The sequence below is a fragment of the Megalops cyprinoides genome, chromosome 3 (assembly GCF_013368585.1).
Source record: "Megalops cyprinoides isolate fMegCyp1 chromosome 3, fMegCyp1.pri, whole genome shotgun sequence".
Lineage (NCBI taxonomy): Eukaryota > Metazoa > Chordata > Actinopteri > Elopiformes > Megalopidae > Megalops > Megalops cyprinoides.
In genome coordinates, this window is record NC_050585.1 from 49,532,575 (window position 1) to 49,552,968 (window position 20,394).

The 20,394-nt window shown below is 41.7% G+C and overlaps 1 protein-coding gene across 5 annotated transcripts in view; it reads left to right on the forward strand.

Annotated features, from left to right (window-relative positions):
* LOC118774941 (membrane-associated phosphatidylinositol transfer protein 3-like) overlaps positions 1 to 20,394 on the forward strand; it is a 90,907-nt gene that overhangs the window by 22,747 nt on the left and 47,766 nt on the right. For 3 of the 5 annotated variants that reach the window (XM_036524565.1, XM_036524567.1, XM_036524569.1), the window contains exons 2-3: positions 1,491 to 1,586; positions 11,274 to 11,381. In XM_036524565.1, the coding sequence (XP_036380458.1) occupies positions 1,491 to 1,586; positions 11,274 to 11,381 (204 nt within the window). The remainder of the gene's footprint in view (positions 1 to 1,490; positions 1,587 to 11,273; positions 11,382 to 20,394) is intronic. The other 2 variants (XM_036524566.1, XM_036524568.1) reach the window with 1 other exon arrangement.

The window sequence follows — 20,394 nt, forward strand, 5'->3', positions numbered from 1 at the left end:
ATATAAAATGGAAAATGCGCTGTATCAAAAAAGAGCCGATTGTCACAATAAAATACTATTCAAGCCTCAGATGGTGCATTAGTGCCTTGAAAAGTGAATCCGATTGTGATTCCCAATTTGCAACTCAAGGGGAGCCTATTCCATTTTTAATCAGTATTTCTCAACTTCAAAAGAAGCGGATGTGGAAATGTTTTTTTTTTGGGTCGAATTTTAAAAAGGGGCGCATTCAGAAAAAAAAACCAATCACGTTTGCGAGCTTTAGCAGCACCTCCTTTATCATGTTATAACAATCGTTCTTTTTTCCCCCCAGTGTTCCTTTATACTAAGGCAATTTCTGTTTGTGCTTTGCCAGCTGAGAGGAGCTGCCAGCTGAGTCATCATTCATGTCCTGGCCCTGCTCAGGTCACTGGCAGTGAACCCGTTCTGAACCAGGACGAAAAGCTATGATTTGGAAAGTGTTCAAATGGACTGTATGAAGATGAGACAGGAGGGAGAGGAGTGGAATGAGTTGGAGAAAGTCCAGACAGAACTAAGATACAGAAACTTTATCTGTGCTAGAAAATGTCAAAGGCTCGGTGGTACGAAACCCCTCGTTTAACTCTCTCCCTCTCGGAGACACATGTGCACACTCACATACACACACACACATACACACGCACGCACACGCACACGCATACATGCACATGGGCATGCATGCGAACACAGAAAGTCTATTATGATTCAAACATTATTTAAAAGAGCAGTTGAAGGGCAGGCAGGGGCTGTTGGCTTCATAAATATTAATTAATTTTTTGGCGGTTCTCCGTGATTGAACTGTAAAGCTATTAATACTGATGTGCAGGGGCCAGCGAGGACTACAATGATGAGGTGAGCTCTTCATTGTGGTTCTGATGTAGAACACAGCTTGGAGGGGCAAAGGGGTTTGACAACAGTCTTACAGGATTTACCCAATAAATGCTTGGCTATTTTTTTTATTTTTTATTTTTGAAACCAAACCTTACAGTGTGACAGCCTGCTGATTGCTTTTACATTTAATAACAACGTCTTAACTGCAGTTTATCTGAAGTTGCTCCCCCTTAGATGTAGGAGTACTTGACAACCACGGCGCGGATGGAGAGAGAATGAGCGCCATTCGGGTGACATTGCTGGCCAGGAATGGCCCTCTGAGTCTGGGAACCTGCTTTGACTTAATGAGCTCAAGGCCATCAGACTTGTCCTTTGTGCAGTATGGCACATTGGGCACTGATGTGAAGTGTGTGCCACATTAAATGATGCATGCATATTGTGGGCTATGTAAGTCGCTCCGCATGAAAAAGAATGTTTGCGAAGCATGCGTAATGCATTTTCTGCATCACTCTGCTGCTGCTATGCATGGACGGTGCCGTAAGCATTTAAAGGATGATAGTAAAGATCAATGCGTCATCTATCCCTCTCTTGAAATGCTGTGATTTACTGTTGTAATGCTTTTTTTGGTCTCCTCTTCCAACTAGCTTCTGCACGCAAGTACAGCGCCTCCCACTGGCGGATGCAGAACATCGCGCAAGAGTCCATCGACAGCTCCGATGAGGAGTTTTTTGACGCTAGAGGTGAGTGGCCGCCTTTCTTATCACCTGCTTTTGCCACTTCATTTTAGTATGTTTTCATTGTTCGTTTAATTTGTCAGCATCTTTTTTTCATTATCTTCTTTCACTGTGTTACAGGAGCTGGACTAATGCCCAGTAAAATCAGTTAGGATCGTCTCGAGCATTTTGCTGTGGTGTAACCAACGATGAGAAACTTATTTTCAGGTCATTTTTAGCTGTGAAAAATAAGATACCTCTCGTAATTCAATCTCGCAAGGCAAATATGTTTGTGGCACTTGAGGCTGTTCTTGGGGTCTCAGTGCGCAGCGGTGTTTCGGGCCTGTTGGTTCTTTATGTGGCACAACAAATTGAATATAATCTCAGAAGCACTCTCCTGGGATCTGGGAAAGAGGATGACTGCTGATATCATCAGATCCCCGATGGACACACACACTTGAAGGAATGGTAAAGAGAGGATCAGAGGAGCGTTAACTGACAGGTGGCCAAGGGGTGTGTATATATATGAGTAGATATGCAGCAGCATTAGTGTCAGCAGAGTATTGGCGCACCTCATGCTAACAGGAAATAAATGGCAAACCAGCTATTGCCAGTAGTGCCCAGGTGCTGTTGTGATGAGCTATGCTGGAGGTGCTGGTGGGGGCATGTGGAGCAGAGTGTAATCATCTGGTTGGAATTTCAGTGTTTTTTAAAATACTTTCTACTGTTCTGTGTAGAGTGAGCCCTGGTGAAATCCCTCAGTATGAGAGTCACTTCTCCACAGATTCCCGAAATAGAAGCACGGACGAGAAAATGAGCTTTCGTTGGAGCGGAGGAAGAAGTTTAAAAGTTGATAAGTGCTTTGAAATAAGGCTGGCTGGAATCCTGTGAGAGCTTATCTCAGCAATGCTGCTAAGTTTGTGCATTTCCGCACTAAACCATGAACCGTATTTCCAGGTTAAACACAGTCTGTGAGCTTCTCAGCTTTAACTGCCTAACTAAACCCTAAATCTTCATTTCTGTTATGATTATTAATAATGATAACGATAATAATTGAAGTTCCAGATGAAGATTCGGGAGTCGAATTTTCAGACAATGCCCTACACAATCAATCAGACACAGACAAACCAGTTCTGTCCAGGACTATAAAAATCCTACTTAACCCTTCCTTTCTTCATCAGCTGTTCTCACCATCCCTCCTCCACCCCATCTACCCCCTTTCCTTTCCCTGTTTATGATGTGCAAAGTGGGGGTCAGCAGCCCCAGCCCATGGCCAGGGGTGATCCATTCATTGAACTCCAAGCCAGATAAAACTAATGCTATAACCATGTCAAACACAACTTTGATGCATTGATAATGTGGAAATGCATATCGAGTGAATGATGATGATGATGATGACAATAATAATAATAATAATAATAATGCAAAACAACCCATGGTTCTCATACATTTACGAGAACAGAAAAATATTCCCTTCGTGCCCCCCCCCCCCCCCCCCCCTTCTTACTGTCATTGCGCCACTGAAAATGGAAGTTTTAATGAATGCCAGAGGTTGCAGAGACGAAAATGAAAAGTCCCTGCTGCTGACGTCAGCGGTTATTGAAGTTTACAGGAAGCATGATTAATGTGCTGCTCCTTTCGCCTTAGAATCCAAATATTTCCATGTCGGTGTGTGTGTGCCTGCCTGTGTGTTTGTGTGTGTGTGTGTGTGTGACATAGTGAGTGGCCCTCTGGATGGCAGACAAGCCAAATTTGGAGCCACTCACACGAGCTGATCGTGTGCGGAGCCACACCGATACAGTGGCGGATAATTACAATTTCAAGCTGCCCGGGAGACTCTCTCTCTCTCCCTCTGACCTGACACAGCAGGTGCCTTCCTGTGGGCACAAGCCAGGTTGAGGGACGTGAGATTGGACTCTGATGCGGGAGAGTGGAGTGATGCTGCGCTGCCTCGGTTTCTGACGCTGCTGATATAGCAGAGTCGGGTTCCCCCTCTGGGTCTATAAGAGAAATGTGAAGGATGTTAAAGCTTGAAAATGAAGAACTTGTTGCAGTCCTTTGTTATTGCTTGTGTAGCTGTTATTAGTCTGTCTGCCTTTCATTAGACACGTTGTCTCTTCCAAATTGAACGGGGTCCCAACCCTACTGGGACAATAAAATATTCTAGACGGCTGTGCATGGTTAAGTGTGAAACTGCCTGTCCCTGGTATGACTCGGATGTGTATCTGGTTGTTATTAACTCCCTGAATTAGATTTTTTTGTCTTCTTTTCTCAATACAAAAACAAATCTAATGGCACAATATGCAAAGGAGCCAAAAAGAAATCTGAAAAATTTTTACTTTGTCAACATACAAGTTTATTGTATATTTTGAACATTTGAATATCACATTTAGTGACTCTTAATCTCCATAGTAGATACAACATTAAACATAAGCCTTTTTTTACATTCCACCATATAATTTATGTAAAAACATATGCATGAAAGTAGAAGTTATGTATATGCAGTATTTGTTCATTAATTTACACTTATTGTGCACTTATTTGTAATGTATTTGTACATTTATTTTGACATAGGGAGTGCATGTTATTTTTATGATTTTTATTTTTATGACATTCTTTAGGGGCAAGTTTAAATGGGCTTGGTATTGGAACAGACTGTCATGATCCTAGGGAGGAAATAATGGCAGGGCAATTGAACATAACCACAGAACACACTCATGACATCACAGTGTGAGAGGAGGGCTATTACACTCACACTGTGGCAGACCCCTGAGAACAAAGCTGTCTGTCTCAGCGCTATGCCTGTCACAAGCACAACTTCACTGGTTTAGCTTACCCAGCAACACCAGCAGAATTCTTAATTTCGTGCTGAAATTGGTTCAGACACGTTTTCAGATTTTGCATGAACTCATGAACTCGTATTACCACAGGAGTGGCCAACTGCTCCTGTGTTTGGAGCAGTGTATTTTTCGGTGGCCTCTCCTGGCAACATTCCATTTAAAACTGATACCTGGCAAAAAAAGGAAACATGTGTCTCAACATGATAAGTTTAAACAAGAACTGAAAACTTGTGGGGGGTTGAAAGAATAATATAGTTATTCCCATCAAATGTTCATATGTTGTCATGAAACCATGTGGAAGAAACTGATCATTTCTGGAAACAAACCAATTTTTGGCACAAATCTTCTGTTAACACATTATGTGGAAATGAAGAATTATATGTGTGTGAAACTGTTTTCGTTATCTTCTACAACTTTCATTACAGAAATGGTTTAATGTCAGTTTCATCATTCTGGTAAGGAGGAGATGGGAGACATAGAGGCATGAAAATGAGCTGTAATAGAATAATCTTTATCTTGTCAGAATGGGAGTTGGAAACAAGATATCCTTTATGCTATGATTATGATATTGATTTCATATATAGTTGTCATACATATGCTGTAACCTTGTGTGTTTCTATATTTAACCAATTCATGCATCTGATCAATTAGATCAACATGCGGTCTATCAAGTAGTCATCGTAATGGGACATTCACGTGATTCCCAATGCACAGGTGCAGGCTTTGTGCTGTATATGTTCATCTTTCCCTTTGTTTCCTGTCTGTCATTTTCTGATTTTTGGCAGGCTGTGCCGTGAATGTCATCCTGACACTTCGATTGGATATGTGATTGAAATAGAATTGAGAAACCCGATGTGTGAAACAAAACAAAACATTTTATTATTATTATTTTTTTTTTAGTCTTAATTTTCCGTGTTATTTATTCATGAAGTACGAATGGGCTGCTGGCTTATTCAGGCATCTGTCACGCTGACTCCATTCAACTGGCTGTATGAATTTTTATTGAAGCTGAGTGTTGATAAATTTCCACTGGGTTAATCCAGATTTGATATTTGAGGACATGAATTTGAATAATGATTTTCATTTGTGTGTGCCAAACCAGGCACATTTTTATTTTGGCTATTCAAGTGTCAGAGCAGAAATAAGTTGTGTAGCCCTCATCCTCAATATACTTCTTTATGGACTATATTCTGTGTTATTCTGACACTTATTGTTTTTTTCATTAGTACACAAATCTTTATGGTGTATACTCACTCGTTAAAAAAGTCCTCGTAAACTGATAAGATAAATCAGCCAGACTCTGGGCATCAACCAGACATCTTCAATGAGCATTCAGTTTCACAGTGACAGATTGAGACAGTCAAAGCTTGTAAGCCACAGTACAAAAAGAGTGGGCGGAGAACTCAACCTTACTGGATAATTATCCTGAATCTGCTTTGGCTTGTTTAGAGTGATTACCAATTTAAATGTTTGCTGATTTAAATAAGACTCACCCATTCTCCAATTTAATCCATAAAAAACTGAAGCTCTTTTAGTTGGCACCCAACAGAATACATATTAAGGAGCATTTTAATTTCAGTATTGATGGAACTAAGGTGCCCTCATGCCCATATTTCCTGTGAAAATGCTGTCGTAGTTTTAGGTTCAAACCTATCCTTCTAGAAACATAAGCAACATAAGCAACACTGTTAAGATTTCTTCCACGTGTGCAATAATACACAAATCCTTTCCAGTCTCTCGCAATCACACGGAGGGACACTTGTTGGTACAATTGCTTTCTCTGGTATTGATTGCTGTAACGCCTTGCTTGCTGTTCTGAATAAACTGCACTTCATGAACAAAGCTCACCACATCTGGTTCATCTTCACATGGTCACACGGGTTTTCGGTCAGTACTCAAAATTCTACTGACATTGGCCTCTCGATGCAGTATGCTATGGATCTTTAACACCCCCGAGCGCAATCTCCGCCCCATTGACTTAGGCCATTTAGCCATAGCCATTTAATTCACCAAGCATGACTGATTTGGTGATGAGCCTTTTCAAGTTGTCCAACACTGCTTTGGAATGACGTGCCTCAGGGCATCAGAGACAGCGAAACTGTTACCAATTTTAAAACTAAGCTTAACACACAGTTTGACTGCAGAGCATTCCTGTGTAAAACTGTCGATTTTAAACGATTTTACTGCATAGCCTTTCAGGAAAAAAGCTTTCCAGTGTTTCTTTGTGACACTTTTGATATTGCAAGAACACTGCTTGTGTGTTAATGATCCTTTCCGTAATGATGACTATGAATTCTTGTTTGTTTAAGGTTGTTGAAATGTACTGAATATATCGGTGAAGTACTATGGGGTCTGCTGTTATTGAGTTGCCCTTTAAAAAATAAAGATTATTATTATCATTATTGTTAGCATTGGTTCAGTTTTATTTTATTGCTTCAGATATAATTCCATTACCTTTATGCCCTTTACATGAATTTATTTTAGTTACGATGAAAAAAAAAACAAAGCCAAAAATTCAAATGAACCTCTGAACTCTTTACTATAATCATGAAGATTTAGTGCTACCTGATCTCTTTCTGTTTACAGTGACTTAATTTGAAGTACACAGTTGTACAGAAATGCTACAATAATCACAATTAAGTTAAAAAGAAATGATGAATGTCAGATAGTGGATGATCCTTGCTTGGATTAGCAAGCTTGTTAATCATAAAAACAATCAAAAGCGGTTTTCTGGACACTTATCAGTCTAACATTGTCTGCTGCCTGTATTTGTCTCCCAGGCTGCTATGGGAATTTGGGGGTCATGGCCTTGCCGTTGGCGACTACAATTCACAGAGATCAGAGTGATAAATATAAGGAGGTCCAGCCTGGCCCGGCCAGGGAGGCAGGTGTTTAGCAAAATCCATCAGCATCTGGTGGATTCTTAACGTAGCATGTGCCACAGTACGAGCCGATTCACCACAGGAAAAAAAAGGCATATCTGAACTGTAAGGATCCATGAAGTTGATACCCTGATCACTCCCATGTCTGCAACTACTACCACTCTTTGTTCAGCTTTGCTTCATCGCTTACACATTACTGTGATGGCGTTTCACCACACCGTTTTTACTTTGTAAGAATCTGGGTAATCAAGGATACTCTACAGTTATGGCCCTCGAGGTCTGTGGTTCAGAGCCACAAATACTGCCTCTAGCTCACAAAAATTGCACGCAGGCATGTGATGGTGTAATTGGAGCTGTAGATTCTGAACCAGATGGATGTGGGTTTGATTTCCAGGGGAGCACTGCAGTTGTACTCTTGAGAGGGAGGTTCTGTGAAAAAAAAAAAAAACCAGGTCTGAGCGAATATTGTTTACGCAACTTGAGCTATACGAGGATATTCAATCAATGTGCCTTCTGAGGCTGTTGTTCACCGCAGTGTTGTGACATCTCATTTTAAAATATAATACAAGACAAAGTTTATGTAAAGTATTAACTAGTGTCTGGGGATCCCACCAATGTAAAGCAAGCCTTATCTGGGGCAGTGAAAAGCAGGGGCCAGCTACCATAATTACCTTCTTTTTGTGTGGCATTAAGAATCATGAAGGCAGGGGGTGGGGGGGTGGTGGTGGTGGGAAGCAATGAGCATTCTCTAACATTGTGGAGAAATGCATTCTGGGAGGGGAGATACATGCTATTCCATTATCTGTGTAGTGAGTTATCTTTGTTCAAGCGCAGCTTGACAGAGTGAGTATAGCTGACTGTTTATATTCCTGTCTGACTGTAATGCAGGGAAATCTCTAATACATGCAATTAACTATTCGTAGCTATGTCCTTCGTATCTTTATTCAATGTGAATGACACATTTACTAAGATACACTCTAATGTGCATTAAATTATGTTAGGAAGTTGCATAATTGGAATTATTTGTGACATATGTTATCCTTTCTATTTTCACATTGCTTCACACACATTGCCTTTCATAACGGTGACATGGAACCCACTGTTATAGATACAGTACACATCTGAACACTCCTCTCAAAGTTCTGACACAGACAAAGCCATCTCACACATGTTTAGGATTTGTTACTTTGTGGTATTACCGTGAAATGACAGAAGAATTGTTTTGTTGTGTTTATAAAAGGGCTTCTCTGAGAGAACCCTGTGCATTGTGCAGAACTTCAGAGCACTACGACCACAGCATCACTCTCCAACTCTCCCCGTGTCCCTCCTGATTACACACTTACTTTTCAGAGGCATGGCAAGCAAATCAAACATCAGACGTCTGTCAAACAGACAGCGCTCTGAGTAGACATGATGTCAGAACATTGGCGTTATGGTTCAATTGGTGTTCGCTTTGCGGTGTTTGATTGTCGAAAAAAGAGAAAATCATTTATGTGTTTATTTTTACCGATGTCCTGTAGCGTTTCCAGCGGCTGATGGCTCACCCACGCAGTATTCCACCTCATTATTGGCTCCCTGCATAAGTAGTTTAATGCTGCAAACCCCAGCCCCTGGGGACACAATCACTCAACGTCTGCAAATGTGGAGATAACAGCCAGCGGAAAACAGCCCTGCACTGAATCGCATCGCCTGACAACTTCAAACAGCCACGAGTGACATGGTGGTTCTCCTGTTGTTCCTCTGGAGAAACATCATTTGTGCCGCAGATACATTCATCATCGCTCTTAGTTTGAGAGCGTTCTCTACCCGCAATATTATACTCAGATATTACAGAGGGAATTGTATCATTCTCTGTGTAATGTTATTATTGCCTGTGCCAGTGATGCGGGTTTTTTTTTTTTTTGAAAAATGAGCCAGCTGTGGAGATCTGTCACGATTCCTTTTGGCTGAACTGAATATCCTGAAATATTTTAATCCCCGTCCCCTGAACTCCAAAGAGGTAAAATACAAAAAAGAGACTGCCTTAACACAGGCCAGTGAGTTTATATAATGACAGGTAATTTTCTATGCTGACAGGTGCGAATACTCTAGAGTATACGGAGAGGACGGACCTCAGACTGTATTCACCCATGCGCTTATTCGACAGTACTGTAATTAAAGATGTGATTTGTATGAAATCAAAGGGACAGAATGCACAAAAGGGGTGGTATCTCTTTCCCAGCTCTCCCAGACATTGGTTCAAACAGAACAGAGGCAAAAATGGGAAGCAGTTTGAAGTAGTAAAGCTGTTTTTTTTTTTTTTTTTCTTTTTGCTTTTTCTGCTCAAGGTCTGTTTTTGTTCCAGCTGTCAGTTTGAGTTTCTCTTGCTTTGTCCCTCTTTGTGCCTCTTTAACTCTTTTTTTCTCCTCCTTCCCCTCGCTCTGCCACTCTCTCTGTCTAATAATTTTAAGGGCATCTCTTTCGCTTTCATCCTGTCTTCCCTCCCACTCTCTCTCCCTTAGGTTGAGGAACCCTTGTTCTTTGAGCAAAGTGGCGTCAGCAGGTTTAACATTCTAAATCAGCTCCACCTAAATGAACGAAGGTTTACATTTTGCTGCACAAGGTTTAAACATTGAGCCCTAGAAATCCCCAGTCATCTTCCTACATATCTGTGTGGTAAGGGATGTTGCCAGGCACTCAGACAATTAGGCAAATTGAGCCTCGGGGAAAAAAAAACGTGTCGATTGCAGTCCGTATCTGTTTGATGTCCCTGCTCCAAGTGGCTTCCATGGAGGAAGCCTCCTCCGTTCTCCTGCCTCCATATCCGTTTTTCTGTCTGTCCCCAGCAGTTGCCCCTTCTCTTTTTCTCTGAGCTGTCAGTTTGAAGGGCATCTCTCGCTCTCAAGGTTGGCATTCAAAGGAGAGGCTCTCTCTCGGTCTGCCGTCTCCTTCTGCCTCCATCAGGACCTCTTTGTGGCTCCCCGTGCTTTCTAATGGCTTCCTCCCCAGTAATCCTTGGCGAGTGTGGGCACTTGATATTTATTCGATATATTGTCATTCTTTGTTATCAAGTAATCCATTATTCATTTTTACTGCAAATTATGTGCTTTCTTCCTTCTTCCTTCTTTCTTCCTTCTCTACAATCTGGCTATCTTGCCGCTGTTGTTCTTTGCCTCACCAGAGCATTGTCTTTTTTTTTCCCTTCTCTCTGTGAGCTCCCACGATCAATCCTACTCGCTGTCAAATGAAGCCATTGTTTCCCAGTATTTGGTCTGAATCCTGTACTGATTTCCTCTGTCTCAACATAGTGCCGTTGGGTCCTGTGTGGTCTTCATTTGTGTGTGTGTGTGTGTGTGTGTGTGTGTGTGTGTGTGTGGGCTGTCACTGCAGAACTGATTGAAATGAACAGCACTGGCAGAAATGTGTCACAGATGCATTGAAATGCCGGGAGCAAAACTCAGCGCAGTAGCAGTGCAGGGCATGTGGTCGCAGTCTGCATGAACTGGACCCTGTCACCCATCCGCTGCGCATCTGTCAGTCTGTTCCACGATGCATGGGCTACTGTACATCAGGACAGGCTCCTCTCATTGTAAGAAAAAGTCTTCCTTACATCTTTCCTGGAAATTGGCCATGTTACAGGGTGTTATATGGCAATTGTTTGCAAATGAGCAATAAAACAGCTATATTGTTGGCAGTGTTGCATAGTGGGTAAGGAGCAGTACTTGTAACCGAAAGGTTGCTGGTTCGATTCCCAGTTAGGGCACTGCTGCTGTACCCTTAGGCAAGGTACCTAACCCACAATTGCTTCAGTAAATATCCAGCTATATAAATGGGTAACAGTGTATGAACCTGTAACCGATATAAGTCACTCTGGATGAGACTGTCTGCTAAATGCTAATAATGTAATGTAATGTAATTCTGTTCTGACAATAAAGCAGAATATAATGTCCCATTTTTATCCACCCCCCTCCCCCCCTCCCTGTACTCCCCCCCCCACTTTCTGCCCATCCCAGCAGAGGTTCTGGAGGGAAAGAGTGCCATGTTGCTGGGAATGAGCCAGTGGAACTCCAACGACCTGGTGGAGCAGATTGAAACCCTGGGCCACATGGAGCGCTCTCAAGGTACTGCCATCCGCATGGAGGTCCCGGGTCCCGAGCCATGCCTGGAGCTCACTGTCACTAACGTCACCCGGTGCAAAGGAGAGACGAAAAAGGGCGTGCTCCTCCGCCCGCACCATGCTGCCTCCGTGTCAGAGCCACTCGCAAACGGACACACGCATGCACAAACACGCGCACGTGCACATGCTAAGCGCATACAAAGTACATTATTATGTACGGTATTTTATAAACTAACGATCAGGGACGCATGGGTCTTCTCTGTTGGATTAGGGGCATTAAGGTATATATTTTGTTGACTTAATTGATTTAATTGGGAACAAGACGTTTTGTCCTTGCTTTTACCACATGATGCATCGAAACCGGGAAGAGAAAAACAACATTATTATCATTCATATGTCTGATTTAATATGGAAGCTCTCTATACCCATTCGTTTTTTTTATGGAAAAGGCTGATAATGAGCAAGTAATGTGCACCTCCCCCGTAACCAGTCCTGTGAAGCAATCACTCACTTCCAACGTAAATTATATGGAAAACATCACTAATTCTGCTAGACAAAAATAGTACAACAGAATTTAAGACTGTGGCATATGATGCAGCAGTTCCTTCAGTAGAAAAATAGACTCTGTTGGGGTGCAGCTGAATAGACATGATGGGGTACAATTGGGATCTGTTGTATAAGAAATTATACAACAGATCCCAATTGAAGGCCTCCACTCCACACTCGGGACCTTAAGGACGTTGAATGGACACTCACTTCGTAGGGTGTGCTACCTTTACAGCTGTGCTTTTAAAGTCAGTTCCCAGATTATAGCCTGTGACATACTGTGTACTGTGTCCCACTTTCAAGGTTACCCAGCCTATACTTGCGTTTTTTGTTACATCTCTGCAGGTGTCTTACTTCAGACCCATTCCAGCAGTGTCAGAGTTTAACAGACTTTGTTCACTCTTCCACTACAATATAAAGCATTTAGGAATGTGGAATTTTTTGTGTTCATGCATCTACTTTTCATATTAGCCTCTACACAGGTGCCCTCTATACAGGTGCATCTGCAGATGAAAGTAACCTGGAAACTGGAATGTTAAGGTCAGTGCTGCAGTATGCACAATATTGGATATACTTCTCATTTTTTTTTTTTTGTCTTTATTGATTACTGCTTCCATACTTGAATTCTAATTCATTGTAGTTAAGTTGGCAGCCAAGGGATTACACATAATTACCATTAGCATAAATCAAGGGTTTCATTTTAGGGCAATTAGCTACATCAATACTTTAATAAATGAGGTTCCCCCCACTGTGTGAGAATGTGTTCCACCCCTTGCTCAACCTTTAACTGCACCATGTGTCTTCAGCTCAGTCTGCAGACGCCGAAGAAGCACACCTGCAGAAACACTTTTTAAATCAGCACCTCCGCATATACCCATGCAGCTAATTATATGCAGAAAGAGCTCTCTCAGGTGATTTGAGATGTGTCTGTCATAACAGTATAATGAATAATAATAATAGCAGCTATCTAATACAATTTCTGTTTCCCTCCATTCATTTCGGAATGTTTCTTGCAGTAGCAGAACATAAGGTGCGATATGAGGCATGTGCCATCATGTATGAGTGAAGAAGTCCAGATGTCTCATTCCGCAGGATTGCCTTCTGTTCATCCTGTCCTGCTTCATATCTGAAAGCGAACTGGCAGAGACCAGACCTGGCCCTGGTATGCTTGGAGGTAATCCAAGCTCAACAAAAACAACAGACAAGTTTAGGTACCGCCGAATCCAGTCCAGTTTGAACATGAAAATTACATTTGAAAAAGAAAATCAAATCATTTTTTGTTCATATAATGCCCTTTACAGTTATAATTATAATGTTACACTATTTCCAGAGGTAATAATAAAAAAACACAGAAAGAGAAATAAAAATATAATGTTTAAGGTTGGTGAAATATACACTTATATGTGACTATTCAACATGTAAACCTCAGTTTCAATGTAACTTCAGTCACAGGTGCAGGTTATACAGCACATTCATGTTTGTCCAGAAAAAAATAACCACTTACGAATGACCACTAATAATGAAGGTATGAGTGACGGTACGCACTAATAGAAGAAAAAGACCGCTGATGTTCGGCAGGCTTAAATATCAGGATGGTGCACTTAAACAAATTGTCCTCATTCCTGTGCTGGGAGGAAAGTGACAGGTAGCAAAGGCTTAAGTGGTAGACATCCTCACCCTTCCACCCTTGAAAGGGAAACATTCCGTTTAGCCGTTGATTTGAAAAATTCCGCGGCGGTGGAGGAGAGATTCCGGAAGGCAGGATATGAGAATCTTCGGGCGCAGAGTGGGACTGAGAGAACGAGAGCGCTGGACAGATACAAATTGCTAGGAAGCTGAACGTACAGAGAGAGTGGCAGATGGCCTTTTGTCTGTGAGCACATATTTCCCCTCGAGTTGGAGAATATCAAATCGATATCACTCGAATGTCAGCAGGTGCTGTCAAGAAGTCCGAAATTAAGCAGTGTGTTTGTAGGTATCCTCCGTAGCCCAACATCTTAAATGACTGAAAAATCCAATATGCTCATTGAGATTCCTGGACACTGAGGAAGTAATTTAACAGGGTCTAACTGGACATCTGTATTACAGACAGAAATTTGCTGCCTATATTTTTTTCCTTATAATTTGCTTAAACTCACCATTTTCATAATGATTTCCTTGAAGCATCTTGTTTGATGTAATAATATATTATAATATAATTAAAAAAACCCTTTTCATTTTTCCTGTATGAACTCATCCCTTACAGTATACGTATGTGAACTTTACAATAGTATTACATTTTGAGTATAGTAAACTTTGATTTGAAAATGTGAAACATAACGTATGTATTTCATCCATAGTTGCCATTATTGATTCATTTTTGCATCACGTGAAGCTGAATACATTCATTGAGCGTCACAAGGTATGGTCTGGGAGCCAAGAAACCACCTTTAAAGATAACTGACACACTTGTAAAAGTTGCACACCCTATGCCCTGATGACGTTCTGGTAGAACATGGCATGTATACGGACATGGTAGGACCATGCTTTCCTAGCATTTAAGGATCAACATTTTAATATTGTTACATTATAAAAACAATATTTAGTGTAAAAAATATGTCTGTGTGTTACACAATATGTAGATACTTCTACTTTGTTGCAGCATATGTGGAAAAACTATTTTTTTTACACATTCTACAATATTTGTTTACAATTATGTGTATGAAAACTGTAGCATGTGGTTTGTTTGTCACTTATAAGCATTTTTGATGCACTGAAATGTGTTTGTCTCGCTGGGTCAGATTCACAGGGTTCACAATGTTCCGATTTGGAATCAGTCCTCAGATCTACTCTCGAGTTCTTCCTCCTTTGGAAGTTAATAACACAGCCTTAGCTAAGTCCCAAGAGGAAGCCAGGCATCTTCCCAGATAATCAAATTAGCACTCAAGACTCTTTGTCTAATTGACACTGTTTCCTCTAATGTTCCTCCCACACCCTTGAGTGTTTGACGACCGTCACAATTTTTATTGAAGGCGTCCTTCTTGCTTTGCTCCTGCCTCATGCGCATTAGTGTTTCTGTCTTTGTGTGTGTGTGTGTGTGTGCGTTTGTGTGATTCTGGGGCTTGTACGTGTGTGCGCGTGACCAAGCGTATTTTTACCAAGTCACTGAACCACTTGATGGGATGTTCCTCAAAACAAAACCCCCTAAAAAAAATCCGCTCTCCTTGATGTCTGCCCTCCCCTTGCCTCAGCTGCTCCTTAATGAGCCTTTGCTAATTCTTGGGAGGCTCATTCTTTGCCAGTGAGAGTTTTCGCGTTGTATTTAAGCATTCAGACTCTCGCCTCCTGCACACGCCCGTGAGCCTGAAGGAAGGCTGCTTATCCCAGCCTCCCGACATCTCAGAGGATTGCGCGGAGCCTCTGGGAGCTGTGCTGTCGTTGACTTGATCTTACGCAGAGCGTCGCTTTGGGACGCGTCGCAGTGTACGCTCCGTGAAACTGCAGAGAGGAAGAGGCTGTCCTATTTATGTTGCATCAGCAGCAAAAACGCGACTGGAAGCGTGTCCGCCAATTTGTCATGATTCCAAAAAAATCTCCGGAGGTTGAGAAAGCGTCTATTCTCGGACGTCAGTGGGCTCCTCTTTTGTCTTTGGTTCATTGTTACTGTTTCTTACTTAAATTGATCAATTACTTGGTCCCCTGTGTTGAAATGTTCACAGCTTTCAGTAATTAATGATTCAGAGAAAGACTTGAATTCTACTCCTCAAAACAATTGCTTCCCTCTACTCCACAATGGTAGCCTCAGCCGATTAGAACATGCCATTATACCCAGTATTACTCTCATCTCATGGATCCATATATCTAGCATAGTCATAATTTTGCTATTATTAATTGTAATCTCTTCCAGGGGGATTTAGAATTCATAAATACACATATTGTAACCTATTTATTCATTTTTATTTCACTACAGTAAGGTACACATTGAACAGTACAGTAATTGAAGTAAACAACAGTGTGTATGAGTACCATGTAAGAGAATCTTAGTGCCGGAGATTGAGTCTTCCAAAGCAAGGCTGCACGTCTGACTGATTGTTTATGCACTGACACTGACTCATTTATTTGTTGCGGTCCCTTTATTTATACTTTTGGTTTCCGAAGTGAAAAGTTATTCCTTCACTTGATATTCCACTTGCACATAACTTGTACAAGTGACCTAAGCGGGACTGACAGATCAATGAACAAGCAATCAGAGAGCCTTGGAATCAGCCTTGCATTTATTTCCTCCTGCCTTCCTGCTTGCCGTGTACAAGAAGCCTCCTCGTTTGGAACTCTCTCCTCTCACCGTGTCCCCTTCGCTGGCAGCGAGAGCTGCGGCATTTTGGATTTTATTCCTCCAGCAAAACAATCTTGCATGCCATCTCTCCACTCTGCAGGATACGGGGAGGGGAGGAGAGGGGGAGAGGAGGGGGTGGGGGGAGGAGGAGAGGAGCGAGAGAGGGGGAGAGAGAGACAGAGAGAGAGAGAGAGAGAGAGAGAGAGAGAGAGAAGTGGTAAGTGTGTGTGAGAGAGTGATGTGTAAGTGAAATGAAAACAACTGCCTGCCAGAAGTAAGAAAAACAATTTCTGAAATGCAGCAACCAAATAAAGCACAGAAAAAATTAAGTGGGGGGAGGATGTGAATTCTGGAGGCATCAGAATTTCATAGATGGATGGATGATAGCAGTAGCCTCACGAAAAATTAGGCCTGATTTTCATGGTCTTAAGGCACACGTCATACAGACTGATCTGTTACATATGCAGATGCTTATGGGCAGTCCATATGAACTCTCTGTAAATGTTCAAATCATCATGACATGAGTGGTGGGGGGCGAAGCATAAAGCGAAAAAGGGGGTGGGCATCTCCCACAAACAAGGAGGTGTGATTAGGGTGTGGATGTCCTCAGGCCAAACTAGCTTTGTAACAACTGTGCTTTAAATAACTAAAACGAGTTGAATGACTGACATGGCACACAGGAGTCAAGGGTCAGTAGGCTGTGCACTCCACATTTTCCTGTAAGTAGGGCAAGCTGCGCACATTTTACTCTCCTGGCCTAATCACAGGCATGTGCACTCTCTATGTGAGAATAATTAATCTGTTTCCTCAATACCTCAGTCACTGTTTCTGTTCTGTCAGTAATCGTTAAGCTAATGACGGCCTCACCTACCTGCGCGCAACAACAATTAAACTAATTTAGATCAGTGAAAAATGATATTGGTGAGGATGACATGGAGAGGAAGCCAGTTTTAAGTAGGATATGTTTTTCCCTGTTCTGTTGTTGGCATTTCTTTATTAAGAACAACATGCAGTAACATAAGCATGATCTGTAATGCACTCCCACACAGTCTTGATTATTTAATATTAACAATAAAGTGGATTATGGATTCAACAAAGTAAAACCGTAAACCCAGCAGGCTGCAGGCAGTCAGACTTTCAGGTGGTGTGGTTTGTGATTTGGACAATGCTTGACTGATATGGCAAAAAATATTAGGTGAAAAAATGAATGCTGATTACAGTTATACAGAACCACTTATACTGTGCGGGACCAGGCAGCAAGAGCTGACGAATCAGGTTACAGCCATCTAGAGGCGCAGCCTCTGATACAACCGTGTCCCGAGTGTGAGAGTAATGGGTTGGCGTTGGGAGTAGTTATGCATGATTGAAAAAGCTTTGGGCAGAACTGTGAGAGGTTAAAGGCATGCACTATGACCATGCTTGGTGTGTCTGCGAATGGTTAAGAGTGTACAAGCCAAGGCAAGCGATGTGTGCAGCACCTGCGACCCATGCCTGATGAGTCTGCCAAACGTCCGGCGATCGAGCAAATGCTGTGGAGCAACGTCGACAAGCTGCATGTGAGAAATGCCGTACCATGGCCATACTGGAAGCGATGTTGGACATCACAACGGAGGACAAACTTAACTGTTTTCTACGCGTCTTTCAGACTGCGATCAGTTCATGTGCAAAATTTAAGCCTAATGAAGGTTTTATCTCGACATGATGTGTTTTATAACTGTGGATTTCATCCAGCCTATACATATTAAAAGTGCACGTCACATTATAGAAATATCCCTTAACATATATGGTATATTTTGACATATGTACGGTATTTGTGTTTTTGAGAATATTTTATTTATATTTAAGATAGATCAACAGCATTGTGTGTTGAATAAAAGGAGATTTCCCATTGTAGTGGAATTACCAGCAGCGCTCAGAAATAAACCGGGTTTTGGCAAGCATCAGTGCTGTTGCCGACAGAAGGCAATTTGGTGTTGAAAATACCATTTGATCGCAATTTTAATGGAAACGCACATGAAAAGCTAGTCCACCTCCGATCCCCATTTCCACACAATGCACCACGTTATGAAACAGCTATTTGGGGGCTGATGACATTAGCCTCTGCATTATACTGCTATGTTGAGTCGGAGATTGCACTAAAATCAAGTAAAGTACAAGCGAAATGATTTTTGTGGTGTGCTGAAAGAGAAGAGTGCTATGTTCCGGACCAAAAAATTGTGCTGCAGTATTCCATCTGTTGTAGGATTATTATTTATTTACTCCCCTAACAGATTCTCTGACCTAGGGCAAGTTGCACACAGTAGTTCACATGTGACATACTGTCCAGCTGGAAGTAATGCATACAGCTGGATGTTTAGTGAAGCCATGCAGGTTGAGTGTCTTGCTTAAGGGTATAATAGTACTATCCCACCTGCAAATTAAGGTTGGTTCTGGTTACAAGCTCATGTCCTTAAACCCTGTGCCACTCTCCTGCCACCATTTCGTCCAGCCACATTGTTAACCAAACGTCCAACTAATGGCCAAATATCTGACTGGTAACAGTCAAATGCAGTGCTGATCAGCAGGACGCTGCAAAGGGATGCATTAATGGAGAAGACTAAACAGTTGTTGGGTGGTTAACACTGGTTAAAAACTGGTTAAAGGGTGATTCCATGAGAGCAGCCTAAGGAAATAGGGGGTTGCTCAACATTGGCTGTCTTGTAGGGGCCATTGACTACAACTAAACACCTTCCCTGGACTTCTCTTTCAAATGCTTTTCCAGTACCTCAAAAACCAAGTATAAATCTGAAGCTCCAATTAGCTATGCTTGTAGAATGGTAATTGTCAGCTGAATGGCTGATGATATACAGATTACTGCCCTAGTTGCCCTTAAAGTAACACAGAGTATTCGATTAATTATTTTAGCCAGCCATTTTAGCCATTTTAGCCATTATTTTTTTTGCCAGCTTCATTTTTCTCATATACAGACTCTGTAATGTGATTGGCTGAAGCTGTGGTGATGATCACTGCAACAGAGTGGCAGGGAGTCAGAGGAGGCTTTTCCTCACTCGTTTGAAGACTGACATTATGAAGCAGCTTTTAGACAATTGTGTGTCACTTCAGACCCTCTTGTTGTTTCAGGGAGGGAACATCAGGGACACACAGAATATTCAAAACTTCGGCCGTATTAGTGAGCTGCACTTCACTGCTTGTGGAAGTTCAGTCTCTGACACTGTGCTGTATGAGTATTGCAGAAGATTTCCATTCTAACACAGTTAAAAAAGTTTTATGTCGTGATTATGTGCGCTATTGTTGTTTTCTCAAGACTATTTGTTCCCAGAAAACAATAGCAGTGGGGTGCTTTTCATTTTGATAAATAAGATTTATTCATTCATTTTAACTCAGCTTTGTCAGCACTACCTCGAACGGGAAACTCATGAAGCATCCAGTCGATTGAAAGTTTTTCATCTTTTTCTTAATTAACTTTTCTATTGTGATGTCACAATGATAAGGGTGCTTGGTTCTGGGGAAAGGAATCTCAGCACAATCACACAGTTCCTGTGGCAGAGCTGGACTGCAGTCTGCAAACGTGCAGAGCAGAAGATACAAAACCATAATTATCTGCTGAGCAGACACCCTTATTCAGACTGGCTCAGATTATTCATTTTGTACACCTTGTTATTTACAGAAGGGAAACAGGGTAAACTCGGGTAAATGACTCAAGAGTTCAGCAGTGTTCCACCTGAGACATAAACCTACATAAACCTGCTTCCTTAGATTAACGGTAGACAGGTGTTTCCTACATGGTTGCACATGATTGAGGAGATACAGGTGGGCTCTGATACCTGTTCATAAAAATGTAAAGCACATGTTCCTGTCTTTTTTTCTTTAACATTTTTCTTTTGAAATCCAGCCATTATTGTGAACTGTGTGTCTTATGTTGTACTAACAAAGCCTTTTGACCAATAATAGGAACTGTTGCTTTCATATGATGCTCCTGAGATGTCTGCATAACAACTCAATGCAACTCTTCATCTTGTAAAACTGAAGCAGTCTGTGTGTTTCATAAGCAGATAGACAAGCCCTACTAAAGTCATGGATTTTTCCATTAATAACCTAATTGGTATTTCCGTTTTGACTGGACGTTAATCAGCCACTTGGGCTTGATCAGCCCCTAAAT